The sequence below is a fragment of the Syzygium oleosum genome, unplaced genomic scaffold, assembly GCF_021117445.2.
Source record: "Syzygium oleosum isolate NSW1041296 unplaced genomic scaffold, Sole_v2.1 Sole_v2.06, whole genome shotgun sequence".
In the NCBI taxonomy this organism is placed as follows: Eukaryota; Viridiplantae; Streptophyta; class Magnoliopsida; order Myrtales; family Myrtaceae; genus Syzygium; species Syzygium oleosum.
Window position 1 is genome coordinate 12443992 of NW_026607490.1, and position 21288 is coordinate 12465279.

The 21288-nt window shown below is 41.9% G+C and overlaps 2 protein-coding genes and 1 pseudogene across 2 annotated transcripts; all 3 read left to right on the forward strand.

Moving 5' to 3' along the window:
* Positions 1 to 1202: 1202 nt before the first annotated feature.
* LOC115682855 (major allergen Pru ar 1-like) lies at positions 1203 to 1870 on the forward strand. Its single transcript, XM_030607215.2, has 2 exons — positions 1203 to 1386; positions 1485 to 1870. Exons 1-2 carry the CDS (start codon positions 1203 to 1205, stop codon positions 1781 to 1783), a joined length of 483 nt encoding a protein of 160 aa, XP_030463075.1. The 3' UTR covers positions 1784 to 1870.
* A 1996-nt stretch (positions 1871 to 3866) lies between these two features.
* LOC115682859 (major strawberry allergen Fra a 1-3-like) lies at positions 3867 to 4730 on the forward strand. Its single transcript, XM_030607218.2, has 2 exons — positions 3867 to 4122; positions 4222 to 4730. Exons 1-2 carry the CDS (start codon positions 3939 to 3941, stop codon positions 4515 to 4517), a joined length of 480 nt encoding a protein of 159 aa, XP_030463078.1. The 5' UTR covers positions 3867 to 3938; the 3' UTR covers positions 4518 to 4730.
* Positions 4731 to 13173: 8443 nt separating this feature from the next.
* On the forward strand, positions 13174 to 15945 carry LOC115682857 (major allergen Pru ar 1-like; annotated as a pseudogene).
* The last annotated feature ends 5343 nt before the right edge of the window (positions 15946 to 21288 follow it).

The window sequence follows — 21288 nt, forward strand, 5'->3', positions numbered from 1 at the left end:
CCCCTCAGAGCATCAAGAGCATTGAGTTCATTGAAATACATGGAGGAGTTGGAAGCATCAAGCAGACTAACTTTGCCGAAGGTATCTATCGTCCTTAATCAATGGTGCACGTACTTGAATTCATCTTTCTTATTGATTCCTATTGTAGTGATTCTAAGCACAATTTGGTGACTTATTTTGTGATAAATTCTCCCTTGACGAAGTTTAGGATTGTGCTTTCCCTTAGAATCACTACAATACGATTCAATAAGGAGGATGAATACGAGTATGCGCATCACTGATTAAGGACAATAAGAACCTTCAGTAAAGTTAGTCTGCATGATGCTTCCAACTCGTCCTTCTCTTTCAATGAACTCAATGCTCTTGATGCCCTGGGGGGCAATCTTTGGGATGAGATCGTGGGAATTGAGAAATCAAAGCCTTGAACATTATTGATGGAGCAATTGGGGTTGTGCATTTTTGGATAAGGTAGTGACGCCCATGTTTGTTTCCGAGAGTAAAGATCTGAAAATGAAGAAGTAATTTGAAATAGACTTGCTTGACGGTAGAAGAAGACTGTTGAGTTTACTGTGGAGATCTTGAGCAACAACGGATGGGTATTTATAGATTCCGGGAAAGTGCGTGTAATGATTTAGTTGTTTTAGCTGACAAAGAATTCAAGTTCAATCTATTCGTAGCACTCCACTTTGGACTGGTCCTAATTCTAGATGAAAAAACTTATACAATACATTTTGAGGCATTGAGTAAAGTCTAAAATTTCAAATATAATAGCCTGCAAATGAGGCATACATTGACGGCACAATAAATAATTTCTATGAGATTCTATGCACATGTGAAGTTGATATCTCTGATTATATCACCAATTTAGATTGTACTACACCCACCATTTCGGTGAACACGACATGAACAAAAGAAATCTAATCCTTCATTTTTGCTCTGTAATGAGCTTGTCCTTATCCTTAATCATCTAGATTACTGGTGGCTCTGCCCCAATGAGAAAGGAAGAAAGGCTTAAAGCAAGGCTGATCAGTCCAATTTAGAGTGCTTCGAACTTTGAATGCTTATGGACTGCTAAACAACTAACTTGCCTATAAATACCAAGTGCTTCTCTTCATCATCTTCATCAGCTCAAGCCTACTTCAATAGCAATCACACCATATCCTTCCACTACCTTCTCGAGTTCATTTCTCTTTGATTGCAAAATGGGGGTCATCACCTACTCTCAAGAGTTCACATCTGCTGTTGCTCCATCGAGGATGTTCAAGGCTTTGGTCCTTGAGTCGCACAACGTTATTCCCAAGATTGTCCCCGGGGGCATTAAGAGCGTCGAGTTCATTGAGGGAGATGGTGGAGTTGGCAGCATTAAGCAGACTAACTTCGGCGAAAGTAAGTGGGATCGCTTGCGTAGCTTTACCATGTCAAGTTCATCAATAGTATGTAGAACTTAGAATTAAACCATCTACTTTCATGAATTTGTGCAATAGGTGCCCATATCAAGTACACCAAGCACAAGATCGATGCTCTTGATGCAGAGAACTTCTACTGCAAATACACTTTGATTGAAAGTGATATCAAGTTCGAAAAAATCAACTTTGTCGTCTACGAGGTGAAATTCATTGCGTCGGACAACGGCGGATGTGTTTGCAAGATGACTAGTGAGTACAATTCCATTGACGGCACGGAGCTCAAGGAAGATGATATCAAGCAGGGAAAGGACAAGGCTATGGGGCTATACAAGACCGTTGAGGAGTACCTTTTGGCAAATCCTGATGTTTGTGCTTAAATGGCCCTTCCAAAATTCTATCGAGTGATGTGAGTTAAGTGGTGGAAATTTGTATTATGTTGTCTTTGTCCTTTCTCTTGCTCTATTGGAGCTTTTGTGTGGAATGTCTATTTCTATGTTTCTAAAGGGTTTGGTGACAATAAAATTTGAAAGATAAATGAGCAATCCATCAAATGGATTGCACTTCTTTGGATTTTCCCCTAAAGATGAGCACCCCTTTGTCGTAACAAGGTTAAATATTGCTCGACTTATAAGTGAGCTGCTTCAAATATACTAAATTTCCCATTCATCATTGTCAATAACTCTCTGGCTATGACTAATGAGACATAAATTCACGGAGGTCATAATTTCCTCTGACTTTTTTAAGGTTGAGATTATGAAATGAAATGGATATGAAGAAAAGATGGTGGTCTAGTGCGTACTTTTACCAGCAAGCATGGTAAAAACCAATGGCTAGACTAGAGAAAAATCATTTATGATCAGAGGAACTAAATGCTTGAAATGGTATCTGAAAAGAACAGAGCACGGCTAATTAAGCACGGGGAAAAAGGTGGGCACTTCAACAGGTTTAGTCATAATAGTTAGATTTGTTTCAAATTAGTACCCAAATAAAGTGGTAAATGTTAGCGCTGTCACTGTCATTAGAGAATTTATTCTCGCTGGACTACAGAAGTCAAATTTTATGAGAATAATTACTTAATATGATCATAAAAAAAATCATGTCCATAAAAATGTCGTTCAACGAAATAGAACTGATAAAACTGACTCACAAAGACAAAAAGGGGGTCAATAGGTCTATCAAAACCTTTTCGTGGAAGATTTGAATATATTCTTTCGTAGAATGAAAACAATTGTGCAAATGCAAATACTTCTATCAAATAGTGAATAACAAAGTTTAAGAGATAGAAGATTGGGCAAACAGATATATAGTTGTTTGACTCTAACCTTTTGTTTACATCTACTCTTCCAGACTAATAGCCACAAACTAGTAATCTCAAGAGGTTGCAGATTGTAGAAGGTGCTGCTTTTGCTCAAAGTTAAGTAGATAACTCTACAATAACAAACACCTCTAACACTATAAATACTCTCTTTTCAAACACTACGGCAACCATAATCCTTCAAAATGTTTCCTTTTACTAGCCTTCCAATGTTAATGAAACCGGTGGAAACTATTTCTCGGTCAAAAGATCCATTGGATTCATTCATCGCGGAGGACCACTGGTGACATATTTTGTTGATGAGAGATGCATTGTTGAGTGATATATAAGCTAACACTTGCCACAAATGGTCTACATCTTGTGCGATTACTTCGACTACTTCTTTTAAGGGCTTGATAGATGTGGACCGGATCAAGTCGTTATGGATTGTATTAGAGGAGGAGCCCTCTAATAGATGTGTGGCTTGAGGATAGACTAAACCCATACTGGATCCGACGACATTATGTTGAGTGATATATATATAAGTAGGTCAGGCCATCATCCCACAAGTACTTCTTTTGAGGCTTTGATCTGTTGGAATGGGGTTCGAATCGCAACATTACCCATCGGCTAGTACCGACTGTTTCCCCAGCTTTGGTGACTACTCTTGCCGGCCCCTGAGACCACTTTTAGTGAGAACCAGAAAAAGACAATTCCACAATTGCCGTAGAAAAAAATTTATGAACTCATGCTGTCAAAATAATTGATATACATTTAAAACCTTACGCATTTCTGATCTATATCTTAATATATGCTTTTGGAAAGCTCACCAGTGTCATTGTTCATCATCTACAAATTTTATAAACGTTTAATTATTCTATATATCTTTAGATTCCTACATAACAAACTGGGCATAAGAATATTATAACATAATAACTTATAATACAAGGTTTATTTTCAACGTGCTTGAATAATTAAGTCTTCCTTCTTCATCTTCTAGATGATCGGTGGCTCGGCCCAATAAGAAACGAAGAAACGCTTAAAGCAAGGCCGAATGGTCCAACTCGGAGTGCTTTGAAGTTTGAATGATTACGGACTGCTGAGCTATCAACTTGCCTATAAATATAATGTAATTCCCTTCACTATCTTCATCAGCTCAAGCTTCTTCTATTGCAATCACTCCAATCCCTTCCATTTCCTACTTGAGTTCATTTCTCTTTGCTTCTTACAAGGCAAACATGGGTGTCATCACTTACTCTCAAGAGTTCACATCTGCGGTCGCTCCATCGAGGATGTTCAAGGCTTTGGTCCTTGACTCGCACAACATCATTCCCAAGATTGTCCCCGGTGGCATCAAGAGCGTTGAGTTCATTGAGGGAGATGGTGGAGTTGGCAGTATTAAGCAGACCAACTTTGGCGAAAGTAAGTCGGATAATAGATGTTTATCTGCCATGTCAAGTTCATTTATAGATCACGCAACTCAAAAATTAATCTTTTCACTTACGTGATTTCATGTAACAGGTGCTCACATCAAGTACACAAAGCACAAGATTGACGCTCTTGATGTTGAGAACTTTTACTGCAAATATACTTTGATTGAAAGTGATATCAAGTTCGACAAAATTGACTACATTGTCTATGAGGTGAAGTTGACATCAGCTGATGGTGGATGTGTCTGCAAGATGACTAGCGACTATCATGTTCAGGAAGGTGCGGAGCTTAAGGAAGATGATATCAAGCAGGGAAAAGATAGGGCTATGGGATTGTTCAAGACAGTTGAAGAGTACCTCTTGGCAAACCCCGGTGTTTGTGCTTAAATTGTCTTTTCAAATCATTTGGAGTGATAATTATTGGAACTTGGGGGGGATTTCTTTTGTATGCTTCAGCTCTAGCTTGAAGCTCGTGTGAGGAATGCCTTTTCAATTGTCTTTCTATGTTCTAAAGGATTTGTTGGTCAAATATAAGGTCATGTCAGAATAAAGCTTGAAAGAGCAATGAGCAATTCAATGATTGGTGCGCATTACGAGGCAGTTATTTTCACTGACTACGACTTCATTTCCCATCCTAATGAATTTGCAAATTTTCGGCGTCTGAAAACTTGGAAACTTAACGGAATTGATGCGAATGCTTGTTGCTTCCGAAAAGCATAGCATGTGAGCCGAAAGGCAGGCAAAAGAATTTTGGAGCGCAAAAGAAAACAGTGCACTCTGTGTCGGTGTTTGTCACGTCCCGAACCCCATCGAGCACGCGACACACTTCTCTGGTCGATTAATGCGATGTCCCAGGGTATCGCCGACCCAATTAAACTTATCAGAGATTTAAAAACGATCAGCGAAAGCCACTAATACCCGGACAAATAAAAACTGGGGTAAACAAAGGAGAAGATACATATTCATTTTTCTTCCAAACTTATACAATATTCACAATTTACATAACCACCATACATATGCACCAGCACACCGAACTTATAACTATTAACCATCGACATCAAAAGGATCGATAGCCTGTATATCCTAACTTCCAAAAATGGTACACCTCAAAAGACCTACTCCCAATCCCTACTCTAGCCCCTACGCCCTCGAGATGGCGTCCACTCCAAATTCGACTCCTCAGAACTCGAGTCTGAATCCTCCTGAGCCTCCTGCTCGTCTAACGGGTACTCTACCACGTTATTGTCGATGTGCAACGGTATTGCAAAACGCTGCGGCGGCGGCGGAAGGTTCATCGCTCAGGTCGGGATTCTGAAATTGTTGATTGAAACAACCATAAGATCACATCTCAATAAGCACACACCCTAAACCCCACCTAGGCTATCACGTACCTCCAGACAATCACAAGACTCAACCACACACACGCCATCATCACATAACAGGCACATCAATTGTGCTTACCTGGCCTATCCTGCTTGCACCCTGCACGTTAGTCATATTCACACTATATGCAATCACACGCATGCTCAATTCACGTTTCACGCATTTCTGCTTGCCTCATCACATTCCTTTCCGTACCACTCGCCAGTGACCCGCGTTACAGTACACGCCTCAGGTTCACTGCGACCGATTTTCACAACACTTCAGGGCCCGCGTTACAATACACGCCTCAGGCCATGTTTCTCGCCCGCGTTACAGTACACGCTTCAAGCTCAACATCTACCACCTACTACACAACCCGCGTTGAAGTACACGCCTCAGGACGGCACAATTCCCACGATCGCACATGCCACACCACATTCACTTTCTTGCTCATGCACATGCTCAACAACCACTTGCCACTCAGTTGACCAATCACACGCAGCCCATGCACACAACAATTCACATACATTTTTCATGCTCACCAAGCATTCGATATGGCCTATTTGACAATTCATTCAGTTCGGCCCAAGCGTGCACACAATCAAGCATATTTCAATCCATCAAATCTCGGTACAATAAACACACAAGGCCACTCATGGGCCCACAAACACAGCCACGTTCAAAGGCACAAATTCAACATTTCCACGCATAATTCAAGTCATAACGGGCACCACAACACAGCCACATCACAGCCCATTCAAACCGACACAAATCGTCTCCAAATCAGACTATATGTCCGTCATTTCAATCCACAACGTCCGGCACCCTAATCAGTCTCACTCCAGCCCCGAAACATCCTCATTTCATCCTCAAATTAATTCATACAACACAAATTCAAGCATCAATTCCAGTCACGAGGGCAACAACCATTCAACCTCGACACCCCCGCCATTTCACTCATAAAAATGAACATCCAAAGAATCGGGGTAAAATTGGGCAGTTTACACAGTGACCGAAATCCCATCAAAATAAATAGTAAATGAATTCCAAAAATTCTAAATTTTGGATATGTTGCGTAAAACATCTTGATAAACATTTTCCGTGAGAACTCGAAATCCAGTTCCAACTGTAAACACCTCTTTTTATCACTTGAAATCAGATGAAAATCAACCCGTCCGGTCAGGCCACCTGACCATAAAAATGCTTCTCATCCAGTACACAAATTACTTTAGAAAACCTTGAAATTTCTATATGTCATAGTCACAAATGTCCCCAACAAGTTTTGTGAAGGAAGTATTTTGAAAATAGGTCTGGAAAAATTTATAAAAATTCGAACAGACCCGAAGGTCGGAGGAACAGTATTTCCAGCACACGAATTTCGGTCCAAAGATGGACTTCCGAATGGCCTCCGATGATTTCCAAAAATTCTCAAATTAAATTATGTCATACGTCAAGATGTTGGGAGCAACTTTCATGAAGATAACTTCCTCAAATTCGGCCCACAAAATTCTCCACAAAAATAGCAAACCGGACGGGTACAGTAACCGCGAATCAGAAATTCACCTCAAATTTCAATGATCCGAGCCTTAGTTGATATCCACCCAATTTCAACCCACAAAACTCACTTCACAATGCTCAAACTACCATCCAACAGCCACAAGGATATCCAAGAACACAATGAAAGATCAAGCTCTCCTTTAATCTACCTATAATCACCTCAATCAACCCCTAAAATCGACTAAACCGCGTCTAAACTAGTCCGTTAATACCCGATATCCTAAATAGGGTTTAGGGGGTGACTTACCGAGCCCTAGACTACCTCGGCTAGAGCGACAAGCGGCGGTGATTGACGGGGACGGCGGCGAACGGCGCGGCTTGGCACGGCGGACGGCGATCGGCGCACGGCGGTGGCGCGGCTTCCCCTGGCCAACCAGCTCACGGCCAAGAGCAAGAGAGAGAGAAAACCGAGAGAAGGACGGCTTGGGGTGGCGGCGGTGGTACGGCGGCCGGCGTACGGGTGGCAGCTCGGCGGGCGGTGAGCGGTGGCGCCGGCGTACGGCCAAGGGGGCAATCGGCGGTGAGGGAAAAAGGGAGAGAGAGGTTTCGGTGGGGGGGGGGGGGTGGCTGCCGTGAGGGAGAGAGAGGAAATGAGGAGAGAGAATGGGTCTTGGACTTAAATAGTCACATTTTGACCAAAAGTGGCAAATTACCATCTTGCCCCTCTCTCACAATCCAAATCGATGGCCCAGATTCGATCTTATCTCGAAATCGACGGCCGAGATCGAATCTTACCAAAAATATCCAAGGGCATTATGGGAATTTCATAAAATTCCAAGGGCAAAATTGTCCAATCCAAAAAGTTAGGGCAAAATGACCAAAATGCCCTTCTACCATAAAGCATGCCATTTACAAACTCTTAGGGGTAAAATGGTCACTTTCCTCATTTATTATCGAAATCGAATTTTTCCGAAGGAATCAGGACATTCCAAAATTGCACAATCCATTCACAACGTCATCCTAGCGCCTTGTTGTGACTTCCTAATTTTCCGGGTGTCCGATTTGAGCTCAATTAAATAATTAAATTTTATTAAACGCAACTCGATTGTTTCTCAAACTAACGGGTGGCTCGTTGGGGAAATTTGCATATTCGACCCGTGACCGATAATAAATCGAGTCACGTGAAGTTTTATTCGGTTTGCGACGACTTCGGTTGTCATTTAAATCGCGAGGATCGATCACTAGATCCGAGGGGTACGATCGTTCGGTATAGGTTTAGGATCATTCGTCAATTCATTTCGTGGTCTGGCGGTATCACCCGCGAGCCACTACTCTGACAGTGGCGAACTGACCCCTAACTATCCTTGGATCGGCCAACAGTGGCTCAAAATGTCACCTCGGCGATTTTATGGTCGAAAGTCAATTCACGATCGAATTTTCTCTTAGTCGTACGAATTTAGATCTCCGGTCAGCCTTTCCCTATTGGTTAGTATCCCAGGAATGATCAGTTCCGGGCGAAAACTAACTACGAGTACGTTCATAAAATCAAGCATTTCTTAAACCCCAAATGGACAAATTTCAGGATGTCACAACTCTTCCCCTCTTACAAAAATTTCGTCCTCGAAATTTACAAGTTCTACTACTACTCAAACAACTGGGGGTATTGACGTTGCATCATCTCTTCACTTTCCCAAGTCGCACATTCTGTCCCGTGATGTTCTCACACAACCTTGACCATCGGGATCCTCTTGTTCCTCAGAACTTGCTCTTTCTAATCCTCGATCCTTATTGGTCTTTCAACATACAACACCCTGTCGTCAACTTCTATTTCTACATAGCTTAACACATGAGTCGAGTCCGGTTCATACTTTCTTTCTCCAACTTCGTCCCAACATATGAGCGTTCTACATGCTCTGCCATACAACGCTTCAAACGGCGCCATCCCAATACTCTGCTGAAAGCTGTTATTATACGCAAATTCTACTAAGGGCAATTGTTCTTCCCACTTACCTTGAAAATCAAGCACACATGCCCGAAGCATATCCTCCAAAGTCTAAATCGTCCTCTTTGGCTCCTTGGTAGTCTCGTCACATAAATCATATTTATATGCTCCCATTTCTATTCTGGGATTCCTCAAAGTTCGCAAGAATCTTCCGGGCTTACAACGTTGCGCCGCCACTTGTTGGCATGTCAAACACTTGGCCACATTCCTTTTCAAATCACTCCACCGATAATGTTACCGCAAATTCTGATACATTCCTGAACTGTTCGGATGAATACTATGACTACTCCTATGAGCTTCTGCCAAAATCTCTTCCTTAAGCTCCACATCATCGGGCACGCATAACCATCCTCGAAACTTCAAAATTCTAACCTCGGACACTTGGAAATCCGGTTTTCCCTTAATATTATCCATCTCTTGACTCTTCTGAATCTCAGGGTCTGCAGACTGCAACGCCTTAATCCTTGCTTGGATCTCCGGTTCGATTCTCAATGCAGTCATTAGATTAGACATCAGACTCACCTCGAACTCAAACCCTGAGTCTCATACTCTTTCTAACAATGCTCATTCCTTACCATCAAATGTGCGATACTTAACTTCAGACTCAATACATCAATTACCCGGTTAACCTTTCCGGAATGATACCAAAGGTCACAATCATAGTCCTTTAACAACTATATTCACCGACACTGCCTCAGACTTAACTCCTTTTGCGAAAACAGATATTTGAGGCTCTAGTGGTCTGCATAAATTTGAATTTTCTCTCCACATAAATAGTGTCGCCACATCTTCAGGGCAAATACTATTACAGCTAATTCTCAATCGTGCGTCGAAATAATTCATTCCATGCGGCCTCAATTGGCGCGACGCACATGCAACTACCCTTCCATGCTGCATCAAACATATTCAAGTCCTATTAATGATGCGTCACTATAGACCTCAAATCCTCCTGATCTAGACGGAATAGTCAAGATCGGGGCAGTTGTCAGCCTATGCTTCAACTCCTGACAACTCCTTTCACATTTTTCATCTCACTCAAACTTAGTTTCCTTCTCACGCAATCACGTCAATGGCCTAGCTATCGACAAGAATCCTTCTACCAAACATCGACAATAACCGGCCAATCTTAAGAAACATTGAACCTCCATCACTAATACCGGTCTTGGTCACTTAGTCACGGCCTCAATCTTTGATGGATCCATAGAAATTCCATTTCCCAACATTATGCGTCCAATAAACGCTACTCTGCTAAGCCAAAACTCACACTTACTGGACTTAGCGAAGAGTGCGGGTTCTCTTAAGGTCCGTTGCACCTTACTCATTTGCACTTCACGCTCTTCCGAGCCTTTCGAATACACCCATACATCGTCAATGAACACTACGATGAAATGGTATAGAAACTCCTTAAACACCCGCTTCATTTGATCCACAAAGGCAGCAGGAGCATCGGTTGGACCAAAGGGCATCACGGCGAACTCATATTGCCCATACCGCGTCCTAAAAGCGGTCTTAGGAATATTCTCTTTCCTGATTTTTAACTGATGATATCCGGTCCGTAGACCAGTCTTAGAGAACACTGAGGCTCCTTGCAATTGTCAAACAAGTCATCAATCCTCGGCAGTGGATACTTATTCTTAATCATCTTCTGACTCAACTGCCTGTAATCGTTACACAACCTCAATGTCTCGTCCTTTTTCTTTACCAACAGGACTGGCGTTTCCCATGGAGACACACTAGGACGACTGAATCCTTTATCCAACAGTTCCTGTATCTGAACCTTTAATTCTTTCAATGGGAAGAGCCCTCTATTTGAGATCTTGTGCCTATGAAGAAAGTGATTTCCTCAAATCGCCCCTTCCATTATCCCTTATGCCAGAGATATCGGACACTTTCAAATGAAAAAGCATATCCTGAATTATGGCGATGGCGACGGCAACGGCGACGATCTGATGTGGATGAGTCACAACGGCGGCGGCGACACAGTGTTTAGGGTTTTTTTGGGTGGTTTGGGGAAGTTTGGGATCTAGGTCGGGTTGGGTCAATTAAGGTCCCTAGATCAGTCGCTCTAATACCATGTTAAAAATCTAAATGCATATCAAGAAGAAGAGGAGAATAACACAAGAATTAATGAGGTTCGGCAATTTGCCTACATCCTCGGATAAGCCTCCTAGACCCTCTTTTTTTATTTTTATTTTACTCATTCATCTTTAGTTACATTAATACATATATATGTACAGAGGAGATTCCCTATTTTAGGCTTGATACACAAATCCCCCTTATTGAGCGTTAAATACAACAAGATATTTATACAGAGGAGATTCCCTATTTTAGGCTTGATATGCGAATCCCCCTTATTTAGCCTTAAATACAGCAATCAACAACTCACACTAACAGGAGCATTGTCCCGAACTTCGTTGAGGGAGAATTTTCCACATACGACCTTATCCATTCTCGATCTGATAGTTGGTGGGAGAGCGATAGTGAGAACCTTCGAATCATGAATGGATAATGCTGCTTGTTATAAAATTTTCTTAACATTGGCATATGCTATAACTGCTCTTAATTACCCCTAAGACACCCTATTTTTCTATGTGACATAGAAATAAAATTCTAAAGAAATGGTAATAAGCGAGAAATCAAAAGAAGGTGAACCCAGGTGAAAATAGTGAGGAGCGCCATATATTGTTTGTGCCCTCTTACCCATGCAATTTTTCCGATCCTTGCCTTTTTTGTACCAGTCATGATACATCTGGAATCACAATTATTCTTCCGAAGGGTGTACCTACTTTGATAGTATGTGCTGACGAATTGAAAATAATGGTAGCTGGTGCTTCAGGACCGACATATATATTAAACAACTTGGTTTAAAATTTCTTTACATCGGTATATGTTATAACAGATCTGGTAAGGGCCTTCGCACCCTCACTAGCAGCCAACAAGGGCCTAGGCAAGGGCCACGACCGTCGCTAGCAACCAACAAGGGCTTGTTGGCTCGTGCCCAATGTCTATAAATTAAAGAAAAAAGAAAAAAATAATGAAAAAAATCAATTTTTTTAAGAAATTTCAAAAATTGTCCGTGTTAGCGCTAGCTGCTAGCCGCCAGCCATGCCGCGTAAGATGGCCGACGTCCAAATTAATAATTTATGGCCAAAATTTGCCGGAATGACTCAATTGACAAATTGTTTAAAAGTTTAGAACTAAATTGGCCAAATTGAAAGGTTTGTAATTTAATTGGCACTAGTGCAATAGATTTAGGGCTTTTTTGGTAATTTTCTCGTGCCAACTAGTAAGAAAAATGATGATGCTCAAAATCATATAAACAACAATTTATATTTGTATTCAGAGTTTCCTATTTTTTAGTGTAGTAGGCGTAGGCGAGGTTATACAGAATAAGATATACCATTGAATAATTTTCTTATTAACATTAGTTTTTAAATAAGGTAAACACGAATTTGACTGAATTTAATTTACTCTTTCCTTGTTAAAGTTGAAAAACTCGAGACCATATAAGGTACAAATCATTTTTAAGGAGGTAAGATTTTTTTCTAGCTGCTTTTGAAAATCAACAAATCAAATTCAGATGACAAGCACAATCTTCCCCCAGTAACTATGGCCAGGTTATAGCTAATTAGAGTTACCTATCGAAAATATCATTTTCAATCAACGAAGTGACAAACATTGTGCCAGTGGAAAAAATCGATCCGAAGATCAAAGTCTATCCTCAGGTCATTCAACATACCGATGTAAAAAAACAAAATTACAGAAGTCACCCCAGATGTGGGGGTCAAACCAAATTGAATAAGCATGTGTCATGCTATGACCTGGTCAATTTTATTGGTACAAAATGAAGCAATTCATATGAATTTGGCTTCCTATTTTTCAAATCCGCCGCACATAATTCAAGGTCGTCCTTTCTATTTCAAGATTGTCAGTAAATCAATGATGGGTCCATATAATGTGGAAAGGAAGAAAAGTATAGGATGGGGGCTAATGAGACCATCCTGGAATGCTCTAAATATGAACTCCCAAAGCGAGCAATCGGTAGCTAACGTGAGGCCTTCCTCTATAAATACCACTTAGATGGGTGCTCTCCGTCATCATCGAGAGCTCAAGCTTCTGCAACACTAGTAGTCCTCTCAAATCCTTCGTAGTTCGGTTTCTTCTGTCTTTTTAGGAAAATAAATGGCGGTCACTAGCTGCGCTCAGGAGTTCACAACTCCAATTGCTCCATCCAGGATGTCCAAGGCTTTGATTCTTGATTCGCACAATCTTATGCCCAAGTTTGTTCCTCAGGGCATCAAGAGCACCGAGTTCCTCGAGGACGATGGCGGAGTCGGAAACATCAAGCAGACCAACTTCACTGAAAGTTAGTCTCAATGTGAACTCAAGTTGATACTCAACATATAAATATGTGTTATGTTGATTGAATTTCGATTAATGTGTTGTCGCAACCCGCTAGATTTTCTTCGGAGAGGGAAAATGGCGTAGCCTGGTACACGCTAAGTCTAGATCTAGGACTTAACTTGGGCTCTCCCAAGCCCATACCATATCGCAACTTGTGATTTAGGTTTTTAACCTACAAGTGATTTTTATCTAGGAGTCGCCACTAATTAATTTGGGATGGATCGATTAGAAACTCAAGTAAGGTAATTGGAGAATTGCCTTACTTCTGCGAACCAGAGATTGAATGAGTTCGGGAACTTAGTCACACTAGTTGAGTGACTAGTGCCTTTTTGGTACCTTTCATCATGTTCATTTTAGAAAATATTTACCAGGCAGTTTGAATTGATTTTAGGATCTATCTCCTAACATGTGAAGTGATCAAGCAAGTGCACAATCATTAAAGATTAGCAGTCAAGGTAGATATCCAGGCTAAGGTTCTAATCCTAACTAAGGCGATAGTATTCAAAACATGACAATTTATGTAATTACATTCTAATTAGAAACAACATGCATAATAATAATACAACAGTAGTAAAGATAACACGTAAAATCCTACTGTATAGCTATAGGCTTATCCGATTTAGACATAATTATTAATCGAATAATTAACATAATTTAGAAAATTATTTAAAAATACTAATTTTCAAACTATTTCCTAATTTTTTTATATATATTTAAAAAGATAAAAAAATTAGAATTATAAAAAATTATAAAATAATAATAAAATATTCGGTCTAGGTTGCGTTATTGGATCCGGGTATGGACAGAACCGACCCGGATCCGTGAACCCAGCCCAAATCAGCCAATTTGGGCCGGACATTCGGATCCAGATCGGGCCATGACTGACCGGGGCCAATAAAATGGGTTTCGAACCAGATCAGGCCGGCCAGAGACCAGCCTGCTCGAAACAGACAAAATAGGTCGGTCCAATCGAGCCGATTCGATCCGGTCTACCGCGCCTCAGACGCGAGGGATCGCTGACCGGACGAAATTCCGTGATTTGCCGACTGTTTCGTCCAGCCAGTGGCTTCATTCTCTTCAGCACCCAAAGCTGAAGAGCCCTGCGTGCTGGTCGCCTGAGTACCGGCCAAGATGGTCGCCGGCCAAGCCTCGACCGGGGCTCATTAAACCCAAACGTTGGTCAGAGCTTGGCCGGCGGACCTAGGCCAAACTTTGGCTTCGTTTGGTCCCTAATGACCGCCACAAGACTATCCTAAACTAGCTACGTCAACATCTTACCATATTCTCGCCGGCAAAAACCAAAATCAAAACGGTCTCAGTGAAGCATTTTAACAAACAGTTGGCATGCATGAACAAAACGGGGGAACTCCGACCTATTTCAGGGACAAGGTCTGCTCCAGCGGCCACGAATTGCCTCCGACAGCGATTATGGATAGGGATCAGGGATGGTATGGGCCAGGATTTGCGCCAAATGGTCGGCGCGAGTCCTGGTCGACCGATAAATGAAAACAGGGCAAAAAAGGGGAAGTCGAGAAGCTTACCTGGTATGGCTCCGGTTGAGGGGTCGTCGGCCAGCTTGCAAGTGACGGAGAGGCTGGCTGGCTCTCTCTCTCTCGCCTTGTATTCTCTCACTCTCTTGCCCTTTAGCTCTCTGTCTCTCTCGAACTTACTGCCTCCTTCTCTCTCTCCTTTCTCGTCTCTTTTATGGCCGACGACCACTTGCCTCCGCCCCTCTTTCCTCTCCATTAACTCCTCTTAATTACTCTCTACTGTGTTGACTTTGGTGGTCGATTCTTGCACGGTGGAGTGGCTTCTCCGCTTTGTCCAGGTAGCGGCCAATGTTCGGCTCTTCTACGTCCACCACGAAGGAGAGAGGAAAGGGGGCGAGAGAGAGAGAGAGACTGGGCCGGGGAAACAAAGAAGAAGAAAGGGCTGGGGTAGGCCCAGCGGGAAAAGAAAAAGAGAGGAAAAAAAGGGCCAGACCCAACCAGGGGAAGGACTAGGGGGCCGGGTCGACCCGGCCCGATTCCCCTCCGGTTTTTTTTTTAAGAAATTTTTTTAAATAATTCAAAGAAGAAGAATACATTCTAATAATGCAAAATGCACCTAGTGTCTCTATGCAATGCAATTAGAATTTAAAATATTTTTTTTTGTTTTAGGAATTAAATTTAATTCCTAAATTTTGCATAATTAATTGGGCAATTAAAAAATAGGTGTCAACATGTGTTAACTTAAGCACTTGATACTTCAGGTGGTCATTTTGAAGTACTTGAAGCATAGGATTGATGCCATCGATGGCAATAACCTTGTGTGCAAGTATACTTTGATCGAGGGTGATGTAGTTTTGATAAGATTGAGTCCATTGCTTACGAAGTCAAGTTTGAAGCTTCAAGCGATGGTGGGTGTGTGTGCAAGATGACTAGCAAGTACCACACTAAGGCAGGTGCGGAGCTCAAAGAAGAGGACATCAAACAGGGCAAAGACAGGGCTATGGGACTGTACAAAGTTGTAGAGGAATACCTTTTGGCGAACCCCAATGTCTATGCTTAAGCCACACGCTTTCATGCTGCAATCGGAAAAAGTGCCAAAAAAAATCATAAACATTTTGCATTGGTGTCAATTTAGTCCTAAACCTTTTTTTGATACCAATTCAGTCCTAACCCTTTTGCATTTGTGCCAATTTAGTCCTAAACCTTTTTTTAGTACCAATTGAGTCATAAACCTTTTGCACTGGTGCCAATTCAGTCCTAAACCTTTTGTCTTTGTGCCAATTCAGTCCTTACGATCAATTTTGGCTGGATTTTGCTGACGTGGACGCCGACCGGCCGGCGGCCGGTCACCGGCGCTGATGTGGATAACTTTAATAATATTTTAATATTTTTTTTGAATTTTTATTAATTTTTTTCTTTTCTTTTTTTTTTCTCTCCCTCGCCAGCCAATGGTGAGGGCGGCCTTGCGTTGGGTGAGGCCCGACCACCGGGCTAGGCGCCCATTGGAATGCCGGGCCTAAGCCATGGCGAGGCTCGAGCCTCGCCGGGAGGCGCCGGCGAGGGCTCGAGTCCTCGCCATGGCCGGGTGAGCTCCGACCTCGTCGGATCCGGGAGGGCTCGAGCCTCGCCGGCGGCCGGGCGAGGCCCGACCTCGCCAGTGGCATGACTCGCCAATGGCCCGTGCGGGCGAACCTCGCCAGTGGCCGGCGTGGGCGAGCCTCGCCGGCGCCGGCCTCTGGCCTCTGGTCACCGGCCGGCGACCAGCTAGAGGGAGAGGAGAGAAAAAAAAAAGAAAAAAAAATTCAAAAAAATATTAAAATATTATTAAAGTTGTCCACGTCAGCGCCGGTGACCGATCGCCTGCCGGTCGGCGTCCACGTCAGCAAAATCTGGCCAAAATTGACCGGAAGGACTGAATTGGCACAAAGACAAAAGGTTTAGGACTGAATTGACACCAATGCAAAAGGTTTAGGACTCAATTGGCACCAAAAAAAGGTTTAGGACTAAATTGGCACCAATGCAAAAGGTTTAGGACTGAATTGGTACCAAAAAAAGGTTTAGGACTAAATTGACACAAATGCAAAAGATTTAGGGCTTTTTTGGCACTTTTCCCTGCTGCAATCCCGCTGTTCTCTTTGGCATTTCATTGTATTAAAAAATGTCTTTCAGTTTGATTAGAAAAAATTGGTCACGATGTTGTGTAATCTTATTATATGTCCAATAAATGAATAATGCTTTTGATTATTCTCCAATGTGTTCATCATAGCCATAGCGCCATCACAGAATTATAATGTGCCCATACTAGCATAGTTGGGCGATTGCATTACCCTTATCTGCGTATGGATGCAATTTTTACCAAGAATAAGGACCATTAGCTACTATTGGTCATTTCTTAGTTCCAGAAATGTAATAAAGTGCTTTGGTTAGTTTTTCTTTGTGGGGGCAAAAAGTTTCATGTTTGAATAATGCCACTCAGATATGATCTTGCATCTTGCCCCTTAAGCTCGATGAGATAGATATTCACATTAATTTTAGTTGTTATTCGACTTAAATGGACTTAATTATACTTTGTTGGGGTGTGATTCATACTCCCCAAACGGCTTTTATATTTCGAATCCGTGATTATATTAGTAGTTTGGATTTGGACTAGTGAATAGCTAATGAGTATATATATATATATATTCTCTTTATCTTGTAATTAAGAGATGTAACATAGACGTGCAAGATGCTAATTATAGTGGAATTATTTGTTGGACGTAACCTAGTTTAAGGATGAACTAGGATAAAACATTATGTCTCAATTTCTTTTTCTCGCTTTTACTCTCTATTTTGTTGTGTTTGTATGCCGAAATCTTACATACTTCTCTTCTTATTGTTAATGAAGAGAAAAATAATTAATGCACCTTTTGTGCTATTAGGTAAAAACAAGCCTTCTAATAAGTTGATCTCAAAAGAGCGATTACAGTGATTCCTATTTGATGGGCGAATTCCTAGTCCCCTGCCACCGAGATGATTGAGTTAACTAACACTTACTTCCAAGTGGTTTGAAGTCTTTCTTAACCACCATTTCGACTCTCCAAATTGTCTTGAGATCAAAGGAAATTTTGATTCTTCCATGACATTGCTTCCGCTAGTATTAGGCGTAAGAACAACTTAAGCTTCACTTGAACTTGCATTTGTCAATGTCGCGATGATGGGCTTGCTAGAAATGAGCAGCAACTATGGCATAAAACGAATATTCTGGCCATCCATGCGAAGCTACTATGACTACGTCTAAGAGGATCACTAATGCCAATTGCCCTTTTTTGCACCTCTTTAACCTATCAAAGGGAACTTTCAGTCCCTTCTAAAATAAGTTTTAGATGGGTTACCATCACGGATCGTCAATCAATGGTCGAATTGGCAATGATATCGAATGGAATGAGAAATTTTGGCACAATTAAGTAGACAAACAGAAAATTAAAGGTTATATTGAATATAGAAACTCTATTTACAATCCAGTCTTCGGAATAAAAAAACTGTTTTCACATGCATGCAATTATAGTTTTTTTTTTTTTTGTTAAAGTAAGTAGTATATAACTTTTCAATGCGCATTTTACAGCAAGTGAGGCCGAATACAAAAACCTCGTACCTAAAGAGACAAAGGTGTCCCGACAGGTAGAAAGGTGTTGCGGCAAACAAAGGAAGCACAAGAAGCGCTATACAGAGAAGGCTACCCGGCAACCAACATAAAACACCAACAAAGACTACAAAAGAAGGTCAGCTAAATATAGAATCAGATATGCCCCAACTGGCTTGAATCCTTCTATTCCGAGGATTGTCTTGAACCGGCTTGAGAGAAAGGCCTTTGTCTCTAACTACCTTAGCAAGATGATTGCGGAGAGCAGGCATAAAAAGGGTGCTATTTCTGAAAAGGATATTATTCCGTTCAACCCAAATGAGATGGCACAATGCCCCAAGAGCAAATCGAGAGATATGATGATAAAAGCTATCTCCACCAATGAAACGCATACCCCATCGGAGGTTCTCTTTCCAGGACCCATTACGCCATGAAAGATGACAATTGGAAGCCCAATATTGCGCTAGGGAGCCCGTAACATTGCATCCAAAGAACAGATGGTCGACGGAATCAGGTCTAATGCGACAGAAGGCGCATAGACCTTCAGATATTCTATGATAGTTCAGAAGGAATACCTGCGTGGGAAGCCTATTAAGGGTCATCAACCACATCAAAAAACCATGGCGCGGTACAATATGACAGTCCCAGATGAAGGTGTCCCAGAAAATCGCTTGTCCTCTTGCCCGAACCAATTCCCAAGCCGAGGTAATAGAGAAAATACCAGACGAATGTCCGAGCCAGACAAAGTGGTCTGGTGTATCAGTATTAAGTATTGGGAGAGGAGATGCCCAAGAGTTGAATGATTGCAATACATTCGAATGGTGCCAATCCGAAGAAAACAACTCACAAACCGAGGCCGAGCGTGGGATACCCGAATAGAAAATATCCCTATCCGAGAAGATCAAATGAAGTGGGCCTTTTGGATGCCAAGAATCAAACCAGAAAGAAACGGTCTTGCCATTACCTATTCGCCATTTGAATTGCGATTGGAATGTCTGGCGTAAATCCAGTATCTTTTTCCACGTCCAGGAGCAGAATGTCGGTTTGGACACAACCCAGAAATTCTTTGATTTGAGGAAATTTGAGTGAATCCATTTACACCATAGGGATTCTTTATCCGTGAAGAGGATCCAAATATGTTTGAGCATAGCCGCTTGATTGCAATCAATGAGCCTACGAATGCCCAATCCGCCTTCTTGCTTGGGAAGGCATACCCGACTCCAGGATACCTTGGCCCCACCAACCCCTAAATCAGGACCTTTCCAAAGGAACTGTCTGAGAATCAGTTCTATCCTCGCTATGACCGAACGGGGGAGGGTGAAAATGGAAGCCCAAAAAACATGTATGGTGTGGAGAACAGATTTAATCAGCTGTAGGCGTTCCGCAAAAGAGAGAAACCGATGGGCCCAGGATCGAGCGCGAGCCGTAATGGAATTGACAAGCAATGTACAATCGGCATGCAATTATAGTTTGTTCATGAGATATTGAATAATTTCTTCCACGTCAACTCCATGCCTGTCTTATTTTTCGGTGATATTTATTTGTTTTTTTTTTCAATCAGCGTATATAACCAATATTATTTATCTAATAGACTTGGTACAATTTGGCAATAATGTCGATCGCTAACCATTTCTTAAATTAATCTAGACGTGCACGTTTATTAAGGCTAAGATATTAGCATCACATGAGCAAACAGGCAACAAAAGAGAGAAAAGAAAGTAATAACGTTTTCTAGGAAGGAATGGTTGTTAGTGGTATGTCCTAGGAATCAATCAAGGTTGATACTCTAATATTAGTTGTGGATTAGATTGTGTCGAAAAACCGATCTTCACTATACTTAGGTAGTCATAATGTGTTGCGAGAGACCGCTTATGACTTGTGGGCCAAAAGAGTTTTGGGCACACTGCTAATGTTTAGTGAACCTACATGGTCGCACAAAATACCGAACGGACTTAATATTGTCTATGCGCCTTGATCTACTTAAGAAGTAGATTTTAATTTATTCTCCTATTTAAATTATCTATGCGGTCGTACGCGTTATGAGATAACGATTAAACGTACGATTGAAGGTGGACAGTTTGGCGGGCCCAAATAGCTCGGCCCACTTCTTTTAATTCCGATAGATAATGAGGCTGTATAAATAGATAGAGAATCGTTCTCTGTCTAGGGTTTTTCGATAGAGTATCGAAAATCAAAAGGCGTTCAAGAAAAAGGAACTTCAAGATCTTTCGCTAGCACATGGATCGTTGGAGAATTCCGTTCGTGTGTGTGGATACCGGTAGAGGCACAACACTTGGGGCGCTAATCCAGATATAATCGGTTGCCGATTTATCTTCGATCTGCAAAAGGTATGTATCGAAATTCCTTTTCGATTTCAATATACACATGGATCCTGTCTAGGGTTCTATATTCCGCTGCGTTGTTTTCGTTGATGAACCCTACAGTGGTATCAGAGCTGCTTGTGATATATTGAAGTTGAATTGGAAACCCTAATTGTTGATACATATGATGTATGCCTGAAGTGAGTCTAAATTAGGGTTAGATGAATTTGAAATACGAATTGATATGATCAATTGAGAAGGAACGAAGCAGCGATGGGTCGATCCTGTTCCACTCGCGTCGAGGCAGAGACGGTGTCGCGCCTGGGTTGTTGCCCGAGGCGGAGACCGCGGGCGGAAACGGCGTCGCGCCTGGGTTGTTGCCCGAGGCGGAGACGGCGACGTTTCTGGGCCTGTTGCCCGAGGCGGAGACGGCGGGCGAAGACGACGGCGCGTTTGGGTCTGC

Coding starts and splice junctions, on each gene's coding strand:
- LOC115682855 (XM_030607215.2), top strand. CDS start 1,203: ATGGGGGTCATCACCTACTCTCAAGAGTTCACATCTGCTGTTGCTCCA. Junction 1,387..1,484: donor GCAGACTAACTTCGGCGAAA/GTAAGTGGGATC, acceptor TTTGTGCAATAG/GTGCCCATATCAAGTACACC.
- LOC115682859 (XM_030607218.2), top strand. CDS start 3,939: ATGGGTGTCATCACTTACTCTCAAGAGTTCACATCTGCGGTCGCTCCA. Junction 4,123..4,221: donor GCAGACCAACTTTGGCGAAA/GTAAGTCGGATA, acceptor TTCATGTAACAG/GTGCTCACATCAAGTACACA.